The sequence below is a fragment of the Puntigrus tetrazona genome, chromosome 1, assembly GCF_018831695.1.
Source record: "Puntigrus tetrazona isolate hp1 chromosome 1, ASM1883169v1, whole genome shotgun sequence".
Taxonomy (NCBI): Eukaryota; Metazoa; Chordata; class Actinopteri; order Cypriniformes; family Cyprinidae; genus Puntigrus; species Puntigrus tetrazona.
The window spans coordinates 28,964,463-28,992,088 of NC_056699.1; the positions used below are offsets into that span (position 1 = coordinate 28,964,463).

Here is a 27,626-nt window from a genome sequence, read left to right on the forward strand (position 1 = left end):
GGCTTTTGCTCTTTTCAGTTTACGGAGAAAGTACAGGCGCTGATGGGCTTTTTTGGCCAGTGATGCGGTGTTGTGACTCCATGATAGGTCTTCAGATATGTGCACACCCAGGAACTTGGTGCTGTTCACCCTCTCCACTACAGCACCGTCGATGATCAGCGGAGCATGCTGGGTGTGCGCTCTCCTGAAGTCCACAACAATCTCCTTATGAGAAGGGTATGCAACCGATTGAGTATTTATTTGCACCGAAGAGTGTAAACTTGCAGTAACATATTAATTAACGTAATGTTGAATGGCTTATTAAATACAATGCGTTTGGTTGAATTCTCCTTCTGAAGAGCTTGTGTTTTGCATGTGTCTTGTGATCACAAGGAACTTACAAAAGCAGGTAGAACAGGTTGATCAGCAAATACTGAAAGAGAAACTGCAGTTCTTCATCATTAATCAGCTTTAACCAGCGAGATATTGTTCATGGTGAGTACTTGTTTTACGCTAAAGGACATGATACTACTTTTGAAGTTTAAAACCACAGTAAAGCTTTCTGAAGTCTTTTGTGTAGAATTTATTCAAAGCTGCTCTCTTCTGATATCATACACCCTACTAGGATAATGCCTTCTTTAAGGCTTCTTTGATTTAGGCTCATGCTATGTGCATTTAATAATATATATATTAGGAGGGTGATTGAACAATTCACGTATATAATCTTATTTTTATTTAAATATAGTTCACACTTCATATGTACATTTCTGAGAGTTCAGGGTGTAACCAAAAATAAGCGAACAATGTATATTTTATACTGAATAAATGTTAAAATGTTGGCATTTAAAACATGTTAAGATAAATCTAGGTTTTCTGTTGGTTTATGGAGGACCTCTTGTTTTGTCGTTCATGTTTCACATTTTGTAGTTCTGTAATAAACCGGTTTTTCTAGATGTGTTCAAAATAAACTCACATTATCTGGCCTGAAATTCACATCCTGACTATTTAAGAGTGGTAACCGGTTTTAGAGTTCAAATGCATTTACTGTTAGTCAATCAGCTGTCTGTGTGATGTAACGTACGTCTTTTACAAAGTATGTATTTATTTTGCCAGGTTTAATGGGTTTCTAAACAGAAATAAGAGCGACTTCCAAAATGAGCCTCGGTGAGAAGACAGAGGAGAGATGTGCTCAGCTCCAGAGATCTTCAGATCAGAGCTGTGTGTCTGTGAAGACTAACAGATCCATGAATGAACCTCTTCAGCTCAGCGGTGAAACTGGGCCGACTGATTCTCTGTGAGTTGTTGAATATGTCTGAATATGATTCACAGAACGTACACAGGAAGGCTACATTTTCTAATATACACGTTTTCTGCATAAATGCTTTTTAAGAGCCGAGAAAGTAACGACAAAATAAATTTACAGCAAACGGGAAAGTATACAACATCTTATTGGATGGATTGTAAATTGCTGTGTAAAATGTGATCAGTGGTCATGTGTGTGCATTGGCAGACCTGTTATCCACAATGACTGTGACACTTGTGTATGTCACAGTGAGAAGACAGAGGAAGGATGTTCTCGTTCCCAGAAAACAGAACCCAGCTGTGCCGAGTCTTTAGTTGCGGATCTTAATTTTATGGATGAAGCTGTGACCGCTCATCACATGTGAGTATGAACACATTGGATCTAGTTATTTAAAGGGATACTCTACTCTAAAGTTAAAATCCTGTCATTAATCACAAGTAATGAACACTGTTATGGTCTAGAACGAGTGCATGCTGATTAACAACATGATATCATGTGTGAAAATTAATTATGTTAAAATGTATAATTATATATACTGTGTGTGTGTGTATATATATATATATATATATATATATATATATATATATATATATATATATATATATATATATATATATGAGTACTGATCTCTCAGACTTTCCCATAAGTCCTTGCCGTGTTCTCACTCTCCCCTGAAGCAAAATTTGCAGTCGTTTCTCAGCGTTAATCCACAACATATAATATCACAAAGTTACATTGTGGCGACGTGTACACACCTTTTTCATGCACTTCGATGAAACATTGGTCATTAGATTACGCTGCAGTTATGCAACAGTTACATAATTTTCTTTGGCTGGGTGGTCCTCTGTATTCACTTAATTTTTCTTTTTTGCATCAGCAGTTTGGGAACAGATGACCAGACGGCAGTCCAGCTGAAGGATTGTCCTCAAACAATGAATGATGTTCTGAAGAGAGTCAAGGAGCAGCACAAAACCAGAATGAAAAACAAGTATGAGAAATTTTCTGAGGGAACTAAACTCCAACAGAATAAATGCTTCCTGAACAGGATTTACACACAGCTATACATTATAGAGGGAGAGAGAGAAGGAGTGAATAAAGAACATGAGGTTTTACGGATGGAAAAATCAGCCAGAACAAAACAATTCGAAGACAATCTGATCAATTACAATGACATCTTTAAAGCCTCACCTAAACCAGGACCTGAGGAGAAAGACCAGATCAAGACTGTTCTTACTAAAGGCATCGCTGGAATCGGAAAAACTGTCTCTGTGCAGAAGTTCATTCTGGACTGGGCTGAGGGAAAAGCCAATCAGGATGTAGATTTCATGTTTGTGCTTCCATTTCGAGAGCTGAACTTGATCAGAGATCATCAGTACAGTCTTCACAGACTTCTGCTGGACTTTCATCCTGAACTTCAAGATCTGGACTCAAAGATTTATGAGGAGTGTAAAGTTGTGTTCATCTTTGATGGTCTGGATGAAAGCAGAATCACACTGATGTTTTCAGATGATCAGAAAGTGTGTGATGTGACTGAGACTTCATCAGTGAGTGTGTTGATGTCAAACCTCATGAAAGGAGAGCTGCTTCCCTCTGCTCTCATCTGGATCACCTCCAGACCAGCAGCAGCCAATCAGATCCCCTCCAAATACATCAACCGTCTGACAGAAATTCAGGGATTCACTGATCCTCAGAAGGAGGAATATTTCAGGAAGAGAATCAGTGACCAGCATCAAGCCAGCAGAATCATCTCACACATCAGAAGAGCAAGAAGCCTCCACATCATGTGTCACATCCCTGTCTTCTGCTGGATCTCATCCACTGTGCTTCAGAAGATCCTGGAAGAAGATCTGAGTGCAGAAATCCCCCAAACTCTGACTGAAATGTACATCCACTTCCTGCTGATTCAGATCAACATAAGGAACCAGAAGTATGAAGGGAGAGATCCAGAGAAACTCCTGCAGTCTAACAGAGAAGTAATTGTGAAACTTGCTGAATTGGCTTTCAGGCAGCTGATGAAGGGCAATGTGATGTTTTATGAGGAGGACCTGATTGAGAGCGGCATAGACGTCACTGATGCCTCAGTGTATTCTGGGATTTGTACTGAGATCTTTAAGGAGGAATCTGTGATTCATCAGAAGAAAGTCTACAGCTTCATTCATCTCAGTATTCAAGAGTTTCTCACTGCTATATATGCTTTTCACTGCTATTTAATGAAAATCAAGGAACCACTAAAGCTTCTGGAAACATTCAAACAGCACAATTCCAATAAAGACCCTTTGTATGAACTACTAACATCAGCAGTAGATAAAACTCTTGGGACTAAGAATGGTCACCTGGATCTGTTTCTGAGGTTCCTGCTGGGCATCTCACTGGAGTCCAATCAGAGACTCTTACAGGATCTACTGACACACACAGAGAACAGCTCAGACAGCACCAGGAGAACCACACAGTACATTAAAGAAAAGATCAAAGATCTATATGTTTTTTATAATCTCTCATCTGGTCAATCTATTAATCTGTTCCTCTGTCTGCTGGAATTGAAAGATCATACTCTATCCAGAGAGATTCAGGAGTTTTTGAAATCAGACAAACACTCAGAGAAGAAACTCTCTCCTGCTCACTGCTCAACAATCTCCTACATGCTTCAGATGTCAGAGGAGACACTGGGTGAGCTAGACCTCAAGAAATACAACACATCAGATGAGGGAAGAAGAAGACTAATACCAGCTGTGATCAACTGCAGAAAAGCTATGTGAGTGAAAATGATTAACAGTTGAAAAATTGAGTTTAACAATAAGTCTAAAACTGGGGGTGCCCAATCCTGCTCCCTGCAAAGTTCAGCTCTAACTCTAATCAAACACAACTGCCTTTAATTTTGTGAAGTGATCCTGAAGATGCTTCAGGTTTGTTTAATTAAGAGTTAGAGCTGAAATTTGTGGGACATTCAATGGCAAGGAGCAGGGATTGGGCAGCCTTGGTTTAAATTAACCATTTAAAAAAAATTTGTCATGCTGGTTGAAAGACATTAAAACATTAAAACATAAACCATTCATTATGTTAAGTGGCCTAAATGGATTTATATGTATATAAATACATTTTTGTCCTATGAAATGTTTAGTCCATACATCATAAGAAGATTTATACAAGGGTGGACTAGAACCTGCAGCTTTAAAAATGCTTGACAGAAGCCCTGCCACTAGACCACTGAAGTTCAATAATAACAAAAGCAAATTTATGCACTACTGTGAAAATTCTCTGCATGAACTAAATTCAGAGCTCGAATTGCGGGGGGATGTCATCCACCTGGTTGTTTTTTGAAAACCAACATCACTGTACCCATTTAACAAGAACTTTTGGAGCACTTCATGCTTCCTTTTGCTGATCAGCTTTTTGAAGGTACTGACTTAATTTTCCATCAGGATTTGGCACCTGCCCACACTGCCAAGAGCACCAAAGGTTGGTTAAATGACCATTGGTGTGCTGTCAAAGTAACCTGGTCTTCCATACCATCTCAGTGCCACAAACTGACCATGCCACACAAATTGAGGAAGTAATTTAAAACAAAAGGAGCCTCTACCAAGTATTGAGTACATATACAGTAAATCAACACACTTTCCAGAATGCCAACAATTCACAAATTTTTTTTTTTTTATTGGTCTTATGAACCAAACTTAAACTTCTGTTTGCATTCAATTTATTTAATACACATGTTTTACAATTTGAGTTGACTTACTGAAATAAGTTAACATTTTCATGCCATTCTAATTACTAGGAGGCACAATGCTTTGATTAATGAAGAAACCCCATTTAGAAACACCAGTGCACTAGTGAAGTTACAAGTTTATTTTTAACACCTTTGAGAATTATTTGACCACATTTCATCTGTAATATTTTAAAGCAGATAGCACATAACATTTTTTGCAGTTTATCAAAATAGCAAAGGATGTATCTCGATAAAAATGCAAGAGTCGTAATATCACTCAAGCTAAAACAGCAAAGTAAAAAACTACATAAATAGAAAACTAATTATTAATTATTAAATGTATAGAAAGGATCCTTTCATATTCAAAATTCTATACTAAAATGTATATATCCAGCAAAGAATTGCTTCATTTTTCATGTGCAAAAGAATTCAAGCACAGCAGTAGCTAAAGAAAAAAATACAACAATAATAATAATTGTTCTAGGTTCCTGGGGACATACAATTAGTAACATCATGTCTTTACATATCTTCATTGTTGCTTATTGTTTTCGATTTATGTTATTATTTCACCCCAATTTATGTTATTAATAGTCTTTCTAGCTGCAACCTCAATAGTCACTGCTGTGAGAGTTTGTCCTCAACTCTTCAATCCTCAAACTCTGTCCTGAGAGAGCTGCATCTAAGTAACAATGACCTGCAGGATACAGGGGTGAAGCTGTTCTCTGATGGACTGAAGAGTCAAAAATGTCAGATGCAGTTACTGAGGTAATAATACATATAAGAGATCATTTTGAGTCAGTCAAGGTTGATGTGTCTTTCTAGATGATCAGACTGTTGATCTGTGTTCTATGTTTTTTAGTCTTGCCAATTGTAATCTCACCAATCAGTCCTGTAAAGCTGTGTCATCAGCTCTTCAGTCCTCAAACTCTGTCCTGAGAGAGCTGGATCTGAGTAACAATGACCTGCAGGATTCAGGAGTGAAACTGCTCTCTGATGGACTGAAGAGTCCAAACTGTCAGCTGGAGATACTGAGGTTTGATTTTTTATATTCAGTATATATTGATATTTATATCAGTATTCTATTTATATTTCATTTATTTTGATTAAAAAAAACTAATTTGCAAATCAAGTGCTGCTTTACTGAAAAGTGTGCCCTGATGTCTTAAAAAAGCCAGCGTGAGCAAACAAAGGTGGATAATAAATTGTAGATTCGGTCATCTGATATATGGTGCCTTGAAAGTATTTATTCCCCTTACTTTTTCACATTTAGTTATGCTGCTTTGTTTTAAACTGCTTAAATAATAATCAACACACAAATTAATATTGACCCAAGATGAGGAACATACAGAAACTGAGAGCTTATAAAAACAAGCTCTGGAAAAGTGAACAAGATGAGTAATGCAATAAATGAAAATAAACTAATGAGAATAGGAATTAAACCAAATAAGGACAAACAGGAACTCAAACATGTTACCATGTTGTTCCAAACTTTGTCTTCAGAGCACATTTTATGTTATTTTGGATAAAAATATGGGAGATATGTCTGGTTAATATCTGTTGTGATGATCTGTGATGATGTCCTAACAGTCATTCTACTATAAGTAACTTTGGAAGGAATCCTAACCCTTCCAGTCTACTAATACTAATACTCCAATGAGAGTTAGTAGATATGTAGATGCAGTGTTACCTATAGTCAACAATATGTGTTAAAAGAGACCATCATTTTGACAACAACCTTTTATTTTGATAGTCAACTTTAGACATTCTAATAACTATACATAAATTTGTGGCTACATATTGACTACTCATTCACATTTTTTCCTTTTCCTTAGTGTGGTATATTAGCTGTATAGATAAATCCTTAGCTGTATATAATTTCCCACAAAAAAAAAAAAATTCTATCTAAAAGACAAAGGTGATCCAGACCAGGCCTCATTTAAACACGCCCCCATATGTCTACATAACAATGTGGTCATATTTGCATAATTCAGCCCAAAATTTCTTACAAAGAAAGAAGGCATGGTTTCAGTAATGCAGTAGTGTTGATGTAGCCATGTCAGGAATGAATGCAAAAGTGCTTTATTTAGCTTTCTGAAAGTAGATGCAGTTCAGAAACTTTAGGATTACTTACAACAGAGCAGCTAAACCCAAAACAATTCTGGACAGTTGTGAACCTAGGAGAATGCAAAGCTGACTATGCAAAGGCTATTTCTATAAGGAAAAAAAAATGATAAATTCTAATTTTGCTCAATCTGGTGCTTCTGAATCAGCAACTGTAAGAATGTGAAAGTATTTGCTTTTGACTCTTCATGTGGAGTTTTGCGCTCATGAGGCACACCCAACGAATTAATAGATTATAAAGTGCTGTGCATTTCACGTCCTGTGTGAAAGGGCTTTAAAACTCATTGTGAATGTGAGTGAGAGAGATCTGCATGTGTGTCTGTAGGTTGTCTGGCTGTATGGTGACGGAGGAAGGCTGTGGTTATTTGTCTTCAGCTCTGAGTTCAAACCCCTCACACCTGAGAGAGCTGGATCTGAGCTACAATCACCCAGGAGATTCAGGAGTGCAGCTGCTCAAACACAAACTGGAGGATCCCAACTATAAACTGAAGATACTCAAGTATGTCAAACACTAATACTGACATAGCGAATGCATGTGATGGATACATTAATGTGTGTTTGTGTGTTATAGTGTGGATTATGGAGGTCAGATCATGATGACAGCAGGACTACGAAAGTGTAGGTCTACAAACACACACAAACTCATGTTGAGTTGTCATGCTAAATGTAGACGTTCCGTAGACATAATTTTTTATACTGTACAAACTGTATTTTATACTGTAAACAACCTGAATAAAATACAAGGGTAATAAAATAGATACTACTAACTACTAAATACCTTAAATGAATAGCAATAAAGTGCATGAGATGCATAAAATGCAAGTGATTATATTGGAGGTTTTTGCTGGAAAAATAAACTGTTGCTACTCTAAAAGAAATAAGGCGAAGAACAGTAAGATTATCATTTATAATATCTAATGTAAATTCGAAAATCATATTCTGATAGCACACAACAATACTAAGGGCTCTGGAAGAGGTTTGTATAAGTGATAGTTATGTTCTCTGTGGTCGAGTGAACAGTCCGGTGGCAGTGACTTCATCCACTGGTTGTTCTGGGAACAATGTTATAAAGTCTAAACTTGATGGAACATGCTGTCACTGAGAATACTTGTTCATCAGAATAATCATAAGATGTGTGTGTTGTAGTTTGCATCAGTATAAGGTTTGAGAACGTAGACATGGATGGATTTGGATGGACCTCTGTGATCTCTCTTTCTTTCACCCGCTGCTGCTGCATCCAGAGGTCCAAAGGAATTTTTATGGTGGTCACAGGCCAAACCCTTAGGAATCAGTCTGCTGGTGGGTGAAGGGCAGAAACTGCATTTTGACCAATGAGAAGAGTTGTTGCTCCTGGGCTGTTTACCAAAGGTCTTCCTCTTGCCTTTTAAGAGGTATCTGGTCATTGTCCTAGCATCTTTATCTGATAGCACTGGACAGATTGCTTATGTAAAGATCCAATCAAAATGTAGCAACCCATTGTGCACTATAGTGGTCAGGGAGGGTCCACTAAAGGACTGTTTGTCCAAAATGTAGGGAAATTATTTTGTTTGTTTTCTTGATGTTTCTCTCTTCTTGTGTTCAGATGCCTGTAATCTCTCACTGGATCCAAACACAGCACACACTCAACTCATTCTGTCTGAGGACAACAAAGAAACAGCATGTAAAAAAGATCATCAGCAGTATCCTGATCATCCAGACAGATTTGATGAGGTGCCTCAGGTTCTGTGTGGAGAGAGTCTGACTGGTCGCCATTACTGGGAGGCTGAATGGTGCGGATTTAGTGCTGAAATATCAGTGACATATAAAGAAATCAGCAGGAAAGGAGGAAGTGATGACTGTAAGTTTGGGTACAATGACAAATCCTGGAATCTGTGGTGCTCTAAAAACAGATTTGTTCTCCGTCACAATAAGAACTTCACTGATATCCCTGCAATCCCTTCATCCTCTAATAGAGTAGGAGTTTATCTGGACTGGTCAGGCGGCTCTCTGTCCTTCTTCAGCGTCTCTGACACACACACACTCACACACTTACACACATTCAACACCACATTCACTCAACCCCTCTACGCTGGGATTGGGGTTTATGATGGTTCTTCAGTGCTTCTGTTTTATATTTAGCAACACCCACACACACTGATGTCAGTTCTCACTATAGGTGTAATGGTTTTTATACTGTACAAACCATAATGGCCTTCCCCAACATTTTCTGTTTTTTAGGGAACATTTAGTAGGTTTTTTTCTACACCTTTTGAATTACGGGTACATTGGTAGAGTCCTTACTGTCTGTGTCAGCTTTAAAAACAAACACACACCTACGAATGACCACTATTATAATCTCGGTCATATCCCTGTATATGAGAAAAGTTTGATGACACAAAATTACAATATAAAGTATATAATGTTTAAATTAAACTATAGAATTATAAAAACATGAAAAATGAATGTGTAAAAATTCTAACTCTGTATTTTCTTTCTTTTCAATAATATGTTATTTTTTTAAGTTATTTCTCATGCACTTTTTAATTTAATTTGAATCAGTGTAAAGCACTTTCACTTTTAATTGTGTTTGGAATCACTCTATAAATGGCTTTGTTAAAAATAATCCAGTTGGCAACCCAGTGCTGGGTGAATAATGGACAAAACACTTTTCATTTCAATTCATTTTAACCCAGCAGACTGGGTTGTTCTGGGTTATTCTGGCTGAGTTATTCTAATAATTTTGCCTAACAATACAATCGTGGATTAATAAATAAAGGACGATACAGTTTATTTAGTCTGTTACTTTAACTATTTAAATACACAGTCAGTCTGTTACACAGCTACTTATGTAACCAAAATATTGTCACATATGTGTTGCGGACTTTATACAGCGCAATTCTGAATTCAAGTACATAGACATAAACTACTTAAAATAAAGTGTAACAAGATTGTGTAACTATACTGTACACCTAGCAGCACCTTACATTATATACATCTTAAATACATGTAGTACCTTTCTAGTTACATCAAAAAGAAAGAATATTACACAGGCATATTCAGCCATTCGTGACCAGTGCAATGCAAGGAAATCAAATACAGCTTGCATTTTATTTGCCTCCAAAATATGTGTTTTTGTAATGTCAGTTTCTTCTTTAAATCTGAGGAAGAACCTGATAGTCTGTCAGATAGAAAGCACAAACGGTGAGTCAGTTGTCAGTTGTATTCTAGGTGTGTTGGAAACATGTTTATTGTTTTTTGGTAAGCGTATTGTTAATATAGCACATTGGTATCTTTGTCAGTTTTATCTTGGGGGATTTATGGATGTCATAATTCAAATTACAACGCATGATTCGGTCTGATGGGTGATATTGGGTCCAGTCAGAGAGGCTCTGGATTTATTATTTCCCAAGTATTACTGACGAACGGATAAAAAAGTAGGCTACTGTTCACATGTGTTTTATTAGCTTTCTACAGTGTGTAGTAATGTAGTAAAAATGTAGCACTTTCTCCTGTTTTTTAATGGTTTTCTGTTCTCTTCTCTATAAACTGTGTAATTCTGTAGATCACGTTGGAATCACTCTCTCGAAAAACAGATGGCTTTCCTATAGAACTTGTGTTCTTCACTCATAGTTTGGAATAAACAGTGTCCACCAACTAATGTCCATTTTTTACTTGGAAAAGCCACATTATGTGTCAGATGCAACCTCAAGGTCAGGTTAATATCATGTGACGTGAACAGGGGACATAAGTCTACTCACATCGCCCTCTAGAGGTCAAATGATCATTTCAGAAAATGCCCCTCTTTGAATAAATTCTTACATAATGTGACTCTTGGTTTGGGGCCTGGAGCCTGTACTTCACTAAAAAACATATTCTGGCATGAAGTGAACACTGACATACCTGTCCTTCTACATCGTCTCTAACACACACACACACACACACTGAACTCTTCTATGCTGGATTCAGGGTTTATCGGTCCTCAGTGTCTTTGTGTCAGATTAAACAATCTGCTCTAAATAACAGCTTTGACACATGAAGAAATATAGAAAGAAATGGTGACTTTCATCCAATTGTGCTAAATATGTGGTCTCAACTGTAGTCACTTTGTAAAATAAAGATCTGACCAAGTCAGTATATGATCAAATCAGTTCTAGGTTGTATTTGACTCCTTGAAACCAGAGGTGTGCAGCACATCAACATTTAGCTCCTATTTAGTGCACTATGAAGACCAAACCTATAGAAGTATGAGATTTACTGGAGGTTACAGGCAGTATAGAAATACTTCTGTCTTCATCTGTAATTCTACCTCAACACTTTATTTATCATATTATGATTTCTTATGCACCTTTTATGTTTATTTTTAGCATAAAAAGTGATGAACACATGCCTTTAAATGAACTCGCTATGCGTTGTCGCTATGAGTTTTACAGTTTTAGTATACAAGGCTTTGTCAGAACTGTATCAGATCGCATTTCTTTCCATTATAATAGTAATTAGGAAAAAACATCCAGTCCCTCTTTGATTTCTGATGATTGTATAGTGCCCTCCTCTGGACAGACTCAGAACAAACACTGAACACAGAAGGAAAATAAGAGCGCATGATGATTGATGACACAAGATTGGTTGTCTGAAACTTGTTTGATGACAAATAAGCCCTTGTAAAAAACTATTAAACATTACTTCATGTGCTTTTGAGTAGATGAAGACATGCACCACTAAAGAAACAGCCCGAGCAATTTGTTAAATCCAGTCTTACTGTACTTTTTTTTGAAAAATGGATGATTATTTGTCGTGGAAGGTGCGTGTATTACAGTACCTGTATGTTTCTAATAAACAGTGTGACTGTGTTCCTGAAAAAGTGAACAGGTGGAGCAGGAAGAACAGGTAATGAGAAAAAGAAAACAGCACAGGTAGTTCAACAAAGGAGTTGTCTGAAAAGCAGCAGGAGACTGTTCCACGTAAGTAGGGTTTTATTTATGAAGATATACAACGGCTAAAATGTGTCACTTTATTTTAACAATTAAATTTGCGTTTGAAAGAAGTCGTGTATGAAGTCATCTGGGTAATGCTACATAAGATTATAAGTATGGGTGAACTCAAGAAGCACTTAAACTCTCCTTCTTACCATGCATTAGGACGACATATACACTCGTCCTCTTCCAGATTTCTGGAAGTTCTTAATTATTGCCTTGATGATAGAAATAGTCCTTTTCACCGCTCTAGCTCTTTTCTTAAAGCCACTTCACTAATTTGTGAGGCTCAATTATCTTTTGCTGGACATTAGAAATATATTCTTTGTTTTTTCTCATTGTAATGGATGCCTAAGGGAATGTATGCTTTGTTTTCCTACTTATATTTCTGTGAAACAGGAAGCGATGGCTGAATAATTTCTTGTTCATAATCACCCTGTCGTGTTCCAAATTGTGAAAACGGGAATACACTTCAGAAATATTTTACTCCTGAGAATTTCTAAGGGTGCCAATAAATGCCCCCAAGGTGTATTTGAGAAAAGCATTTATTTCATAATGATAATTCCAACTATTTTAAATTCTTATTATTCAATTAAAGGTTTGATTTCTTTAAAAAAAAGATCAAAGGGATTAACAATGCAGATTCATTTTCACATCCTTCTTTTATCATTTTTAGCAAGGGTGCCAATGCCAGTGAGTGTCACTGTGTGTGTGTGTGTGTGTGTGTGTGTGTGTGTGTGTGTGTGTGTGTGTGTGTGTGTATGTATACATACACAGGTTTGTTTTGTATTGTGCAGTCATAAGTATGGCCAGAAATGACAGAATATCATCAACAATGACCGGTTTGAATTAGCTCAAGCTGCACCTGAAATACAACATCAGATAAATCAGATAAAAAAAAGTATTTTATAGAAATATCACTGTAATACTTTTCAATGTATAATAATGGGAACACAGCTGTAAAGCACTTTTAAGTGATAATAAGCAATACATTTGTTTGTAGGAGTAATAACCTTTTAATGGAGAACAAGAAAAACAGTGCTGCCTCTACAATGAGTCTTAGTAACGAGATTGAGAAGGAGAGAATTCAAAAAGTCCCAACTTCAGAACCCAGTCACCTGTCAATGAAGAGTAACAGATCCGTTACTCAGCCCCCCAATATAAGTGAAGACGTAGTGACCTCTGACCTCAGGCAGCATAAAGTAACAGCTCCACTTCAGAAGACTGGAGAACTACACAAACAAGTAGATGAACTACAAAGAATCCAACTTCAACTGAAAACATGCATGAAGAAAAAATATGAGAACTTTTTTGAGGGAAACAATCTCCAGGACAATGAAATCCTCCTGAACATGATTTACACACAGCTTTACATCATAGAGGGAGAGAGAGAAGGAGTGAATGAAGAACATGAGGTTTTACAGATGGAGAAAACAGCCAGAATACAAAACTCACAAGACACTCCAATCTACTGCAATGACATCTTTAAAGACTCACCTGAACCAGGATCTAAGGAGAAAGACCAGATCAAGACTGTTCTTACTAAAGGCATCGCTGGAATCGGAAAAACCGTCTCTGTGCAGAAGTTCATTCTGGACTGGGCTGAGGGAAAAGCCAATCAAGATGTAGATTTCATGTTTGTGCTTCCATTTCGAGAGCTGAACTTGATCAGAGATCATCAGTACAGTCTTCACAGACTTCTGCTGGACTTTCATCCTGAACTTCAAGATCTGGACTCAAAGATTTATGAGGAGTGTAAAGTTGTGTTCATCTTGGACGGTCTGGATGAAAGTAGAATCACACTGATGTTTTCAGATGATCAGAAAGTTTGTGATGTTACTGAGACTTCATCAGTCAGTGTGTTGATGTCAAACCTCATGAAAGGAGAGCTGCTTCCCTCTGCTCTCATCTGGATCACCTCCAGACCAGCAGCAGCCAATCAGATCCCCTCCAAATACATCAACCGTCTGACAGAAATTCAGGGATTCACTGAGCCTCAGAAGGAGGAATATTTCAGGAAGAGAATCAGTGACCAGCATCAAGCCAGCAGAATCATCTCATACATCAGAAGAACAAGAAGCCTCCACATCATGTGCCACATCCCCGTCTTCTGCTGGATCTCATCCACTGTGCTTCAGAAGATCCTGGAAGAAGATATGAGTGCAGAAATCCCCCAAACTCTGACTGAAATGTACATCCACTTCCTGCTGATTCAGATTAACATGAGGAACCAGAAGTATGAAGAGAGTGATCCAGAGAAACTCCTGCAGTCCAACAGAGAAGTGATTGTGAAACTTGCTGAAGTGGCTTTCAAACAGTTGATGAAGGGTAATGTGATGTTCTATGAGGAGGACCTGATTGAGAGCGGCATAGATGTCACTGATGCCTCAGTCTATTCTGGGATTTGTACTGAGATCTTTAAGGAGGAATCTGTGATTCATCAGAAGAAAGTCTACAGCTTCATTCATCTAAGCATTCAAGAGTTTCTCGCTGCCTTCCATGTGTTTTACTGCTATTTAAGCAGCACCACAGAGACTCTTAAGGTTTTTGATTCAATGCATAATCTGTTTAAAGGAGCAGTAGATAAAGCCCTTGCCAGTGAGAATGGACACCTGGATTTGTTCCTGCGGTTCCTGCTGGGTGTCTCATTGGATTCCAATCAGAGACTCTTACAGGATCTACTGACACACACAGAGAACAGCTCAGAGAGCATCAGGAGAACCTCACAGGACATTAAACACAAGATCAAGAGTCTAAATGATAATAATGAGACGTATGTACATGAAACTGAGAAAGACAAACAAGTTAAAAAACATCTCTCAGCTGGTCAGTCCATCAATCTGTTCCTCTGTCTGCTGGAAGTGAAAGATCAGACTCTGTCCAGAGAGATTCAGGAGTTTGTGAAATTAATCAAACACTCGGATAAGGAAGAATCAGAGAAGAGAGAAACAGAGAATAAAGAATCAGAGAAAAAACTCTGTCCTGCTCACTGCTCAACAATCTCCTACATGCTTCAGATGTCAGAGGAGCCGCTGGATAAGCTGGACCTCAAAAAATACAACACATCAGATGAGGGCAGAAGAAGACTGATACCAGCTGTGATCAACTGCAGAAAAGCTCTGTGAGTGTTGAATCATATTTTACAAGTGGAATTAAAGTGCTGTTGTTATTCCAAACACAAACTCCATTCAATAATGATCTATGAGCTACTTTAAATAAGAATGGTTTAATTATTTCTAAACTTACAAATTATGCCCATTTTATCTCAAAGTGTTTAATTCTCATATAATTTTTCTCCTTTAGTCTTATCGGCTGTGATCTCTCTTATCAGTTCTGTACAATTGTGTCATCAGCTCTTCAATCCTCAAACTCTGTCCTGAGAGAGCTGGATCTGAGTAACAATGACCTGCAGGATTCAGGAGTGAAGCTGCTCTCTGATGGACTGAAGAGTCCAAACTGTCAGCTGCAAATACTGAGGTAGATACATAAGGGAAGATGTGCAGTTATCCAGTAATAATGTTGCTGTGTGTCTGTGGATGATTCGTTCATGTGTGTGTGTCTGTAGGTTGTCAGGCTGTATGGTGACAGAGGAAGGCTGTGGTTATTTGTCTTCAGCTCTGAGTTCAAACCCCTCACACCTGAGAGAGCTGGATCTGAGCTACAATCACCCAGGAGATTCAGGAGTGCAGCTGCTCAAACACAAACTGGAGGATCCAAACTATGAACTGCAGATACTTAAGTATGCAGATACTCAAGAGTCCAGTTAATAAACTCTAAAGGTGCTGTATGTAGGATTGACAAAGAGTGGTTGAACTAGGTATTGCAGTCCAAATTCAAACTCGCAAACGCAGATTGCCAGATTACCGCTTAAACCCCTTTCGTTTGTCAGCTTCTATGACTAAAATGAATGCGCTCTGTTTTCCACCAACTGGCAACTCAGGCTTCCGAAACACTATTAGGTAAACTGGCGGTGGGCTGGTTTAACAAACCAAAACGGAGGCCAAAATTTTGGGCCAGAATGCACATTTTCAAAGAAGAATTACAAACTGTAGCATTGTTTTACAGACAAACAAGTATGTTACCTTAGCATGTTGTTTAAATATCTACAAACACACTATGGTATTTTGCTTTAGTAGGGTCAAAATCCTACATACAGGACCTTTAATATCTGCAGCGAGAGCCCTGCTGTTTTTATTTTATATTTAATAGCATTTAACTACTAAAGTGCAACACATGTAGAATTGTTCTTCTCAGTCTAAGTCAAAATTTGTTGTTGAAAATAGAACTAAAACAAACAGACCATTCTTAGAAGATCCAAAATGGGTTAAAACAAATTGGTAGTTGTAGCATAACTCAATACAAGTAAATTGAATATTAAATAATGTTTTCTCCAAGCTCCTTTGGCTGCTCAATGATGTGCGGTCAAACAGCTCCGTAAGCTAATTTAAAATGAATCATTTTCAGAAAAGTGCTGTACATAAATATAGCCATGTATATTGATAACTACTCCAGCTAGTGATGATTTGCTTTGTCTGTATGGTTGTGTCTTTTTAGTTTGGATCATGGAGGGCCCTTCAGAATCACACCAGGACTTAGAAAATGTAGGTTCTTTCTCTAACACAGACATGGTTATTTAATGACAATCCATGAGATTTATAAGCTGTATTTATTTCTCTTCTTGGCTTCAGATGCCTGTAATCTCTCACTGGATGCCAACACAGCACACACTCAACTCATGCTGTCTGAGGACAACAGAAAGATCACGTATGTGGATCAACATCAGCCGTATCCTGATCATCCAGAGAGATTTGCTGATAATCCTCAGGTTCTGTGTAGAGAGAGTCTGACTGGACGCTGTTACTGGGAGGTCGAATGGGGCTCTTGGGCTCGTATAGCAGTGGCCTATAAAACAATTAGCAGGAAAGAAGGGACTGTCTGTAAGTTTGGATACAATAACAAATCCTGGAGTCTGAATTGTTCTTTGAATGGAACAGCTGTCTGGCACAACAATATATTTACTATTGTCACACATTCACCTCCCTCTAAAAGAGTAGGTATCTATCTGGACTGGTCGGCCGGCTCTCTGTCCTTCTACAGGGTCTGTGACACACACACACTCACACACTTACACACATTCAACACCACATTCACCGAACCCCTCTACGCTGGGTTTAAGGTGTTTGAGTCTGAACTGTCTCTGTGTCAGATGACACAACAAACTTGCTTAACTGAATAAAATACATTTTCATCTCTCTATAACACACACACATACACACACACACAGACACACTCACACACACACACACACACACACACACAAACACACACACTCACACACACACAGCGTACCTCTGACAATGCTTTCTACCTCCATCATAATCTTGAACACCTTGTTGTTGAGAATTACAGATGATCAGATGTTGATGTTTTATTGGTTAAAATGATGCCACCATCATGGAGTTCACTTTTTACTCTATTTGGGCTCTTTTTGGGAAGAAATGCACCTTCTTGGTTATATGGCCACATATGAAAAACTTAGATAGCACCTGTAAGAATGGTTTTATTCAGTGTAATGTATGATTTTAACCAAATTACTGCTGTAAGACATAAATGTATTAAAATACTACATATAGTCAAACATGAAACAACATTTGTGATGTGTTATATTTATTGAGATTTTCATTGTATTCATTGAGATGCACTTTTCTGAATACATTACGTTATAGTTTAAGTCACATTCAAGCTATAATGTCTTCTGAACTGTGATTTATGGACTGCAGATTTCTTCTCTCACTGTTAAATGTCTGAGACAAACGTGATTGAACCAGTTCCTCCGGTTCTGTTCCTGCTTACTGTAATCGGATCATAAGAAGCAAGCGTTCTGTATCCACACTATAAATGTGACAAGTAGACAAGGAGTTCTGGATAAAATTTGCGGCAGTATTTGATGTTCTTGATGCTGCTCTGCTGTATTCCACCTGCTTTAGAATCACCACCTGTCTCTCAATATGATTGGGATAGAAAGTTAACGTATTGCACAGATTTAATCTCTTGAACATACTACAGAGTGTCTGGAAATCAGAGAAATTATCAACAGTTCTCTACATTCTTCAGATGTCAGAGATGTTTTAAAAGCATCTCAAGATGGCAGTGAAACCATAAGGTCATGAGAACCTGTTTTGACAAAAGTGAATGAACCTGTTCCTCCAGGTGTGTGCCTTTTTTCAGTCTGTTGTTTATTTTTAATTTGCAGTGTTTTGTGTCCCATATTCCTGAGCACAGTTCAGTATATTTTTATTTCAGTTTGTTCATTAATGAACGAGTTGTAAGTGGAATTCAGTGTGATCACTGTTATTTTGTTCCAGCTTTTAGAAAAGACCCCATGTGGACTTAATATTATAAGAATAAATCAATTAAAGCAATATCAGTGTTAACTGTTTTAGTACTCAAAAGCTTGTGTGAACAGTGTTGGATCGCACTTTCATGCTTTAGTGAAATCAGAACACATATCTAGTGCCTCTTCTGTTTCTGATAATCATATAGCGTTGTCGTTTGGACAGAGACAGAACAGACAGACACTGCCGATGGACCACGGGCCATAAACAGAGGAGCAAAAACCTGATCAAAACTAACATGTAATTGTTGAGTGATGCCACAAGACTGGCTACCTCATCACACCAACAACCTAAAAGTAAAAGTCTTGCCATATGTTTATCCCAGTCATGAACTCAGCAGCTGATTTCACCAGAGGAGGAACCACGTCATTCCTTTCAAGACACAAACAAGTCCTTTTTTCAAAGAGTTAAAGTTAATGAGATAATTAAGTGACTAATTATATAATGATTGAGAGAACTGATGAACTGATGAATTACAGAGGATCAGATGTTGATGTTTTATTGGTTAAAATGATCACACCATCATGGAGTTCACTTTTTACTCTATTTGGGCTCTTTTTGGGAAGAAATGCACCTTCTTAAAAATCTTCTGTGGTTTGTACCACAGTATAGATTTTACTCTAATTTCATCTTAATGGGACGACGTGGAATGAAAGCGTTTTCCAGAAGTCATGGCAGTAGAGCGAGAGCGGCTATGCTAAACTCTACTAAACTGCAGTGGAAATGCAAACCAAACTGAACCACGCAATGAAAAAGCGCCTTTAGATCTCTCTCTGTAGCAATGCATAAGATCAGTGCTGTACAGAGAACAGATGTTAGATGTTCTTTTATGGAGAGATAGTCATGTGGACTTGTTTCCAGCCAAAATTCTTTATTGTTTTCCTATATGTTTAGGTTTTGAATAATCAACCCTGTGAAACTACACCGTGCAAGTAAAGTACTGCACTAATAGTTACAGTGAATGAATTTTAAACATATGTGATGTATACAGATATTTAAACTCCAGTACTATACACACACGGGCATCAAAAAGCAGCATATGAATCTCTACAATAATCAACGAAATACTTCATGCCGCAATGCATACTGGGTAACACAGTAGTAAAATTCCCATCATGAACTTCTTCAAGATTTCATCAGCATTGTATGAGTGTTTGTTGTGAAACTCTGTTGCGATTGTTTAGAAGCAAATGTCTTTGAACTTTAGTAAAAGGCTCAAAAACTCAACTAAAGCAAACACTGACACTTTTCTTCTTCCTCTTCCAGTTATTTAATTCAAGGCTGTGGCTCAAGTTTTTCGGTTCTTCTCTTTCTTTCAATGGTTCAGTTTGTTAACAGCAGATGTTCTTCATTAATATTCAGTCATCACTCAATTACTAAACTATCTCATCAACTTTAACACTGCTTCAGTATTACTTTTTAACACTTTGTGTGTAGATTATATAAACAATGGTAATTATGGTTAATGGTAACGATGGTTAATTTAACACAAGATTTACAAGGTTTAAAACAGCAACACAAAAAACTGTGTACTGTGACATTTCTAGTTTTGTGCTTTTTCTGCATGCAATTTTTTTTAATGGCACTGCTTATGTCAGCTTCTTTTTTTCTGATAAAACAGGAAGCAACTTACTGAAACCGACAATGAAATACAGAGGTTTGTCACACACAATGACAGATGCAGACAACCCTGTGAACAATACAGGTATGTTTTAATATATTTGTTTTCAGCTAAAGTCATATTATATATTATACAGTGTTTCAGCATATGTTTATACGTAAATCAATTAATTAAAAAAGGAATATCTTAATTAAATATCTCAAACCTATATTGTCACATAAAAGTAACACAAAGACAAGAAATGTTTAGCTAATCACATGATGTTTTTAGTGACGTAATGTTGTACTTAATGTTTCACTTACATCTTTCACACAAAGAAAAAGCTATTTAAAATTTTTAATTTTAATTTTGTATCTTGTTGTTTTCATCTGTTTGGTTGTTTTACTTTTTTTTGCTTGTTGTTTTTATGTCTCTATTGACTATTCAGCACTTTGGTCAGCTTTGTTGAGATAAACATGCAATATAAATAAACTATACTTACTTACACAGGTTTGAATTACAAATATATTATTGCTGAGAGTCATGAGAGGATCCAGGTCTGTAGGTTCTGCTTATTTGCTGAAGGAAACTAGAGACCTGCAGAAACCAGTAGATGGTCAAAGATGGTCAGAGTCAAAGAGCAGCTCAAAACCAGCATGAAGAACAAGTACGCAACATTATTTGAGGGAAACAAACTTCAAGAGAAAGAAAGCCTCCTAAACAGAATTTACACACAGCTTTACATCATAAAGGGAGAGAGTGAAGGAGTGAATGAAGAACATGAGGTTTTACAGATGGAGAAAACAGCCAGAATACAAAACTCACAAGACACTCCGATCTACTGCAATGACATCTTTAAAACTTCAAGAGAACGAGGATGTGAGGAGAAAGACCAGATCAAGACTGTTCTTACTAAAGGCATCGCTGGAATCGGAAAAACTGTCTCTATGCAGAAGTTAATTCTGGACTGGGCTGAGGGAAAAGCCAATCAGGATGTAGATTTTATGTTTGTGCTTCCATTTCGAGAGCTGAACTTGATCAGAGATCATCAGTACAGTCTTCACAGACTTCTGCTGGACTTTCATCCTGAACTTCAAGATCTGGACTCAAAGATTTATGAGGAGTGTAAAGTTGTGTTCATCTTTGATGGTCTAGATGAAAGCAGAATCACACTGATGTTTTCAGATGATCAGAAAGTTTGTGATGTGACTGAGACTTCATCAGTGAGTGTGTTGATGTTAAACCTCATGAAAGGAGAGCTGCTTCCCTCTGCTCTCATCTGGATCACCTCCAGACCAGCAGCAGCCAATCAGATCCCCTCCAAATACATCAACCGTCTGACAGAAATTCAGGGATTCACTGATCCTCAGAAGGAGGAATATTTCAGGAAGAGAATCAGTGACCAGCAGCAAGCCAGCAGAATCATCTCACACATCAGAAGAGCAAGAAGCCTCCACATTATGTGCCACATCCCTGTCTTCTGCTGGATCTCATCCACTGTGCTTCAGAAGCTCCTGGAAGAAGATCTGAGTGCAGAAATCCCTCAAACTCTAACTGAACTCTACATCCACTTCCTGCTGATTCAGATCAACATGAGGAACCAGAAGTATGAAGAGAGTGATCCAGAGAAACTCCTGCAGTCCAACAGAGAAGTGATCGTGAAACTTGCTGAAGTGGCTTTCAAACAGTTGATGAAGGGTAATGTGATGTTCTATGAGGAGGACCTGATTGAGAGCGGCATAGATATCACTGATGCCTCAGTGTATTCTGGGATTTGCACTGAGATCTTTAAGGAGGAATCTGTAATTCATCAGAAGAAAGTCTACAGCTTCATTCATCTGAGCATTCAGGAGTTTCTCGCTGCTTTCTATGTGTTTTACTTTCACATAAGCATCAATATAGAAGCATTATTAGATTCAGTGTTTAATTTGCATACAAGAGCAGTAGATAAAGCCATTGAGAGTGAGAATGGTCAGCTGGATCTGTTCTTGCGGTTCTTGCTTGGTGTCTCACTGGAGTCCAATCAGAGACTCTTACAGGATCTACTGACACACACAGAGAACAGCTCAGAGAGCATCAGGAGAACCACACAGTACATTAAAGAGAAGATTAGAGATGGACATGGACTCTCCACCGAAAGATCCATCAATCTTTTCCACTGTCTACTGGAAGTGAAAGATCAGACTCTGTCCAGAGAGATTCAGGGATTTGTGAAATCGGACAAACACTCAGAGAAGAAACTCTCTCCTGCTCACTGCTCAACAATCTCCTACATGCTTCAAATGTCAGAGGAGGTGCTGGATGAGCTGGACCTCAAGAAATACAACACATCAGATGAGGGAAGAAGAAGACTGATACCAGCTGTGATCAACTGCAGAAAAGCCATGTGAGTGTTACGAAGAAAGTTTTTCAATTATAATTGTTGATGTTCACAAAAATTAATGTCATATTTAAATTCAAGATTCATTTGAAAATGTAGTCACTTGAAAATAAAATGTAGAGTCAGAGAAGTGTAAGAATTGTTTTTCTCGCTTTCAGTCTTATCGGCTGTAGTCTCACTGTCCAGGATTGTGAAGTTGTATCATCAGCTCTACAATCCTCTAACTGTGTCCTGAGGGAGCTGGATCTGAGTAACAATGACCTGCAGGATTCAGGAGTGAAGCTGCTTTCTGATGGACTGAAGAGTCCAAACTGTCAGCTGCAGATACTGAGGTGTACATATAAGGGAGAATGTGCAGTTATCTTGTCAATACTGATGTGTATGTGTGTGTGTAGACGATCTGACTGTGTGTGTGTCTGTAGGTTGTCAGGCTGTATGGTGACAGAGGAAGGCTGTGGTTATTTGTCTTCAGCTCTGAGTTCAAACCCCTCACACCTGAGAGAGCTGGATCTGAGCTACAATCACCCAGGAGATTCAGGAGTGCAGCTGCTCAAACACAAACTGGAGGATCCCAACTACTCACTGAAGATACTCAAGTACGTTTGGCAGTGTGACACAGTTTTGTGTGTGCATGATTGCAAATTGTATTTTCTCAAGATTTAAGGGCAAAGATTAAAATTAGCCTTTTATTTACTCGCCCTCAGGCCATCCTAGGTGTATATTCTTCTTTCATCAGAGTTATGTTAAAAATTGTATATGTATTTGTCTAGTGTGCATCATGGAGAACATTGCAGGATCAAACCAGGACTGCGAAAATGTAGGTCTTTACACATCTCTCACATGTTTTCAACACAGCTTATAAACATGATACATTTCTAACCTCTATTCTTGTTTTAAGACGCCTGTGATCTCACACTGGATCCAAACACAGCAAATACTAAACTCATTCTGTCTGAAGAGAACAGGAAGGCAACACTTGTGGAAAATCCACAGCCATATCCTGATCACCCAGAAAGATTTGAGCACTACGAGCAGGTTCTGTGTAGAGAGAGTCTGACTGGACGCTGTTACTGGGAGGCTGAATGGAGCGGATGGGTTGATATAGCAGTGACATATAAAGGAATCAGCAGGAAAGGAAGAAGTGATGACTGTGATTATGGACTCAATGATAAGTCCTGGACAGTGAGCTGTGTTAAGGGCAGATATACTCTTTGGTATGATAAAATCAGTGTTGATATCTTTTTACCTCTTTCAAAATCTACTAGAATAGGAGTTTATCTGGACTGGTCGGCCGGCTCTCTGTCCTTCTTCAGCGTCTCTGACACACACACACTCACACACTTACACACATTCAACACCACATTCACCGAACCCCTCTACGCTGGGATTGGGGTTTTTTATAATAACTGCTCAGTGTATTTATGTCAGATTTAACAACCTCACAAGCCTCCAGATGCTTCTTATTTGTCTGACTGCATTACTGAGATTAAAACATGGTTAGATAATAATTCCTTGCGTCTGAACAGTGGTAAAACTGAAGTTATGCTTATTGGTTCCCTTCAACAAATTTCTAAAACGGGCCATCTCTCTCTGACTCTGGATGGCTCTGTTTTGGAGCTTCAGAGTCAAATGAGGAATTATTTTTTCTTGGAGTTAATTTTTTTTGCAAATTTTTTGTTTTCATTTAGCCTACTTAATTCTTTATGCTATTTTACAATTTTTTAATGGTTCATTGCAAGCATTTAAATTTTATTAATTGTAATAATTTTTAATTTGCTGAAATAATTAGTGATATTGTTTGTAATATTTTGAATAAATTTTACTGAGTAAACAGTGAATGTTTTTAGTGTGTGGGATTTTTTTGTAAATTCAGTACAGAAGATGTGTTCTAGCGCCCCCTACCAGATAACAATGAAAACACAGAATCTAGGAGCACGACTATAGCTCAAATACACTACACTTTTTCTAAGGATAAGTCAAGCAACTTAAAAGCCATTTTAAGTGTATTTCCGAGACATACATAAAGTCAATTTCTGAGAAATATATAAAAAGAAGGTTAAAAGTGTACCTTACCGCACAATTACAAGCTCCTGTCGTTTGATGAAGGTTTGAAGAAAGAACTTGTGGCTAAATTGGACTCTCGTTGTGTCAGAAGTTATAAGACTTTTAGTTTTATACATGTCGCCATCTTTGATATTACTTCGGTCACTGTCGCTATGGTTACTGGTAAGGATGGACTCCCGTTGCACGTTCATACAGAAATAATTCTAAATGCAACTGTAACCTGCTGTCTGAAGGAAAAATACATTAGTGCCATTGTTTGGTCTTAAACTGCCCACAAGTAATACTTATATCCATGACATCCAACAATTCATCTTATAACTTATTTAATCCCCTTCATTCCCAACCCACCAGTCTTCAGTTATTAACTACGGGTGGAGAGGTTTCTGTAGCTGCAAAGGAAGTGACATCACGGCTACTCGGGTAAGTTTTTGTTTTCATTGGTGTGTTGGCTCTGCGGTCCATCTATATTGATACACATATTCTATTTAAGTGGATGAGGCCGTACGCAAATGTTTGTCAACATGCAAAAACCCCATCATCCAGTGGACCACTGAGGCACTGGAGGAATTATAAAGAGATTTGCATGAAAGCAACGCAGCCCTTCTTATGCAAATGATAAACGATGGATTACTGAATGAGTTATCTTAACCTTGACTACCTCTGAAGACACTGATAAAGACTAACACACACACACACACACACACACACACACATATATATATATATATATATATATATATATATATATATATATATATATATATATGGTTTTGCTTGTCCTACAAACACACTTTCTATCATATTCAATGAAATCCATTAAAAAATATTCAGTTTATCCAATTTTAAAAATCTAGAAGGGGACAAAGAATACAATTTATTGTTATTATCATTATTTTATTGCATTTTTTTCCTTCCCACAGTTTTGCTCCAAGCAGCTTTGTCCGTAAACTGCGCAAACCAATGAGACAAGAGAGAAGCTGATGAAGAGCCTGAGATGAAACATGAGAAGCGATGGAGACAAACCACGAGGTGAACAGAAGAAGTGTGGAGAAACATGTAGATAGTAGCATGTCAATTTATGTCAAAAGCACAACATTATTTTATGTCATTAATGTTCAATTCTGAGTATTGTGTAAAATTCCCCACAGAATGTTTATGGCCGCTTGTATGATATATTTTTTTCATTTTCCTTTAAACATAGCAGTAGATAGTAAATATCACTGTAAACGGTAAATATATAAAAACATAACTTTGTATTATATTTAATATTTTAGAGAGAGAGAGAGAGAGAGAGAGAGAGAGAGAGAGAGAGAGAGAGAGAGAGAGAGAGAGAGAGAGAGAGAGAGAGAGAGACAGAGAGAGAGAGAGAGAGAGAGAGAGAGAGAGAGAGAGAGAGAGAGAGAGAGAGAGAGAGAGAGAGAGAGAGAGAGAGAGAGAGAGAGAGAGAGAGAGAGAGAGAGAGAGAGAGAGAGAGAGAGAGAGAGAGAGAGAGAGAGAGAGAGAGAGAGAGAGAGAGAGAGAAAGAGAGAGAGAGAGAGAGAGAGAGGGAATGAAGCAGGGCGTTCTCGTTCTCTATCAAAGCGTTCTCGTTACGGTTCTCCCTCACGCGCCTGCCGCATCCAGCACAGCTCGACCAGGAACGGCGTCAGGAACCATCGAGTAAAGCGTCGCGTTCAGGTGAACGGTTCGAGGCCTGCGTCGTTTGTCCCGAGGCGGCGGAGTCTCTATTGTATGCAGCAGCAGCAGAATCCGTGACAGCCGCATCTTCCATTGATCTGTTGATATCTGCCGGGATCTTCTGCATCTGCCCTTTACCTCCATCACCACATCTGGCCGCGGTCGCAGGCTCGCCCCCGACACGTTAAACCGAGCATCCGGCGCTCACGAGGACGTTTGCGCGCAAGCTGAACGTAGACGTGAACGCAGCCCCGTTTTATTCGTGTCTGTGATCGTCGTGTGTTTGTGATTTATTCATCGCTCGGCGCAGGCCGTGGGTTCGGTCACGGACCTCCACGATGGCTTTCTGCGCTAAACGTGGCGGATGTTGTCGATCGTAGGTGGCATTTATCACGGATTTAACGCGGCTTCACGGTCGGCGGGGACGGGGAGCGGCTCCAGGCGGGATTCTGCGTCCGCGGCAAACCACGACAAAAACTCGATTTTTTTTCATTTATTAATAGCGATTGTCATTCGGCTTCAAGGAAAACGGATCACCCTTTGTATGGTCGTGCACGGGGAGCGGCGCCAGACCGGACTCACGATACATATATATATATGTTTTTACCTCTCACTTAATATTCTAGCTATTTCAGTGCTTAGCCTTCGATGAAAATCAGCGGTCCGCCAGAAGAGGATCACCCTCGGCTCATCGTCTCATTGCCATACCCTTGACGATCAACAGTTCATCGCGTAAATGCCTCGAAACCCGCGCGATTATTAATCGGAGCGACGCGACGTCAAGCCGAAGATGCGCGCGTGTGCTCACAATGACTAATAAACCCAAACGAGCCTCATCTCCACTCACGGACGCTCTGAAGGCTGCGTGCTAATTCGTCTTATCGACTGTGCTCGTGTTGGATTATATCGTTTATTATTCCTCCTGCGTGTTTGTGACCGAAGACGCTCCGCGGGGTGGACTGCTCCGCTCCCGAATAACATGCTTTCGGCCCTTTTCTCGTCTGGAAAGATGGCAGCTGATTAAATTTTAATCTTGATGCATTCTGGCGACACGGGAGGAGAAGAGGAGAAACGAGTGAATCGGGGAGGAGAGGAGAGAGGAGAGGGAGAGGAGAGGATGTAGGGTGGATACGGGAGCACCAGAAGGTAAGGGTGAACGAATAAAAGACAGAAAGAAAAGAAAGAACGCGCACCTTGGTTTATACGCGTTTACAATAAAAGAGCTATCGGTTTTCTGTGCATATATTAGATTTTACATAATATGGTGAATTGGGGTGAATCGGCTCACTTGGGATGACCAAACGGCCCAGTTATTCTGAATGCATATAGCCACTGTTTGTAGTATTTACAGTTTAGAAGCGGGCGGCCCCCAAAAATACGTGTTTTACTCACCAATTTTATTTTTAGCTTGTACATGGGCAAGGAGACGCGCATCGTGCACACGCACACATTCTG

At 38.6% G+C, this 27,626-nt stretch overlaps 4 protein-coding genes across 10 annotated transcripts in view; all 4 read left to right on the top strand.

Annotated features, from left to right (window-relative positions):
• The window catches only part of LOC122355786 (NACHT, LRR and PYD domains-containing protein 3-like), a 16,948-nt gene extending 157 nt beyond the window's left edge, over window positions 1-16,791 (top strand). Inside the window, exons 1-11 of one of the 3 annotated variants that reach the window (XR_006252258.1) lie at window positions 1-216; window positions 373-474; window positions 1,093-1,273; window positions 1,490-1,642; window positions 2,160-4,034; window positions 5,577-5,750; window positions 5,845-6,018; window positions 7,432-7,605; window positions 7,678-7,724; window positions 8,253-8,497; window positions 16,744-16,791. The exon at window positions 1-216 is cut by the window's left edge and continues 157 nt beyond it. Coding sequence is in view for 1 of the 3 variants with exons in the window: in XM_043254368.1 (XP_043110303.1) it covers window positions 1,134-1,273; window positions 1,490-1,642; window positions 2,160-4,034; window positions 5,577-5,750; window positions 5,845-6,018; window positions 7,432-7,605; window positions 7,678-7,724; window positions 8,689-9,224 (3,273 nt within the window). In the remaining 2 variants the exon portion in view is untranslated. Of the gene's footprint in view, window positions 217-372; window positions 475-1,092; window positions 1,274-1,489; window positions 1,643-2,159; window positions 4,035-5,576; window positions 5,751-5,844; window positions 6,019-7,431; window positions 7,606-7,677; window positions 7,725-8,252; window positions 8,498-8,688; window positions 10,740-16,743 lie in introns of those variants that run through there. The other 2 variants (XR_006252256.1, XM_043254368.1) reach the window with 2 other exon arrangements.
• Window positions 11,871-17,696, top strand: LOC122356407 (NACHT, LRR and PYD domains-containing protein 3-like). Its single transcript, XM_043255124.1, has 6 exons — window positions 11,871-12,043; window positions 13,059-15,176; window positions 15,359-15,532; window positions 15,621-15,794; window positions 16,610-16,656; window positions 16,744-17,696. Exons 2-6 carry the CDS (start codon window positions 13,075-13,077, stop codon window positions 17,289-17,291), a joined length of 3,045 nt encoding a protein of 1,014 aa, XP_043111059.1. The 5' UTR covers window positions 11,871-12,043; window positions 13,059-13,074; the 3' UTR covers window positions 17,292-17,696.
• A 2,374-nt stretch (window positions 17,697-20,070) lies between these two features.
• Window positions 20,071-24,667, top strand: LOC122357118 (NACHT, LRR and PYD domains-containing protein 12-like). Of its 2 annotated transcripts, XM_043256486.1 has the most exons (6): window positions 20,071-20,155; window positions 20,561-22,436; window positions 22,589-22,762; window positions 22,853-23,026; window positions 23,201-23,247; window positions 23,329-24,667. In XM_043256486.1, the coding sequence occupies exons 2-6, from the start codon at window positions 20,674-20,676 to the stop codon at window positions 23,862-23,864; spliced, it is 2,694 nt and encodes an 897-aa protein (XP_043112421.1). In that variant the 5' UTR covers window positions 20,071-20,155; window positions 20,561-20,673; the 3' UTR covers window positions 23,865-24,667. The 2 variants fall into 2 exon arrangements, with proteins under 2 accessions (XP_043112421.1, XP_043112350.1); XM_043256415.1 differs by having other exon boundaries at window positions 22,589-23,026.
• Window positions 24,668-25,975: 1,308 nt separating this feature from the next.
• Window positions 25,976-27,626, top strand: part of LOC122355136 (adhesion G protein-coupled receptor L1-like) — a 32,400-nt gene continuing 30,749 nt past the window's right edge. For 3 of the 4 annotated variants that reach the window (XM_043253201.1, XM_043253440.1, XM_043253358.1), the window contains exon 1: window positions 25,977-27,317. The gene's annotated coding sequence lies outside the window, so the exon portion shown is untranslated. Of the gene's footprint in view, window positions 27,318-27,626 lie in introns of all 4 variants that reach the window. The other variant, XM_043253520.1, reaches the window with a different exon arrangement.

Coding starts and splice junctions, on each gene's coding strand:
- LOC122356407 (XM_043255124.1), top strand. CDS start 13,075: ATGGAGAACAAGAAAAACAGTGCTGCCTCTACAATGAGTCTTAGTAAC. Junction 15,795..16,609: donor TATGAACTGCAGATACTTAA/GTATGCAGATAC, acceptor GTGTCTTTTTAG/TTTGGATCATGGAGGGCCCT. Junction 16,657..16,743: donor CACACCAGGACTTAGAAAAT/GTAGGTTCTTTC, acceptor TCTTGGCTTCAG/ATGCCTGTAATCTCTCACTG.
- LOC122357118 (XM_043256415.1), top strand. CDS start 20,674: ATGGTCAGAGTCAAAGAGCAGCTCAAAACCAGCATGAAGAACAAGTAC. Junction 23,027..23,200: donor TACTCACTGAAGATACTCAA/GTACGTTTGGCA, acceptor GTATTTGTCTAG/TGTGCATCATGGAGAACATT. Junction 23,248..23,328: donor CAAACCAGGACTGCGAAAAT/GTAGGTCTTTAC, acceptor TCTTGTTTTAAG/ACGCCTGTGATCTCACACTG.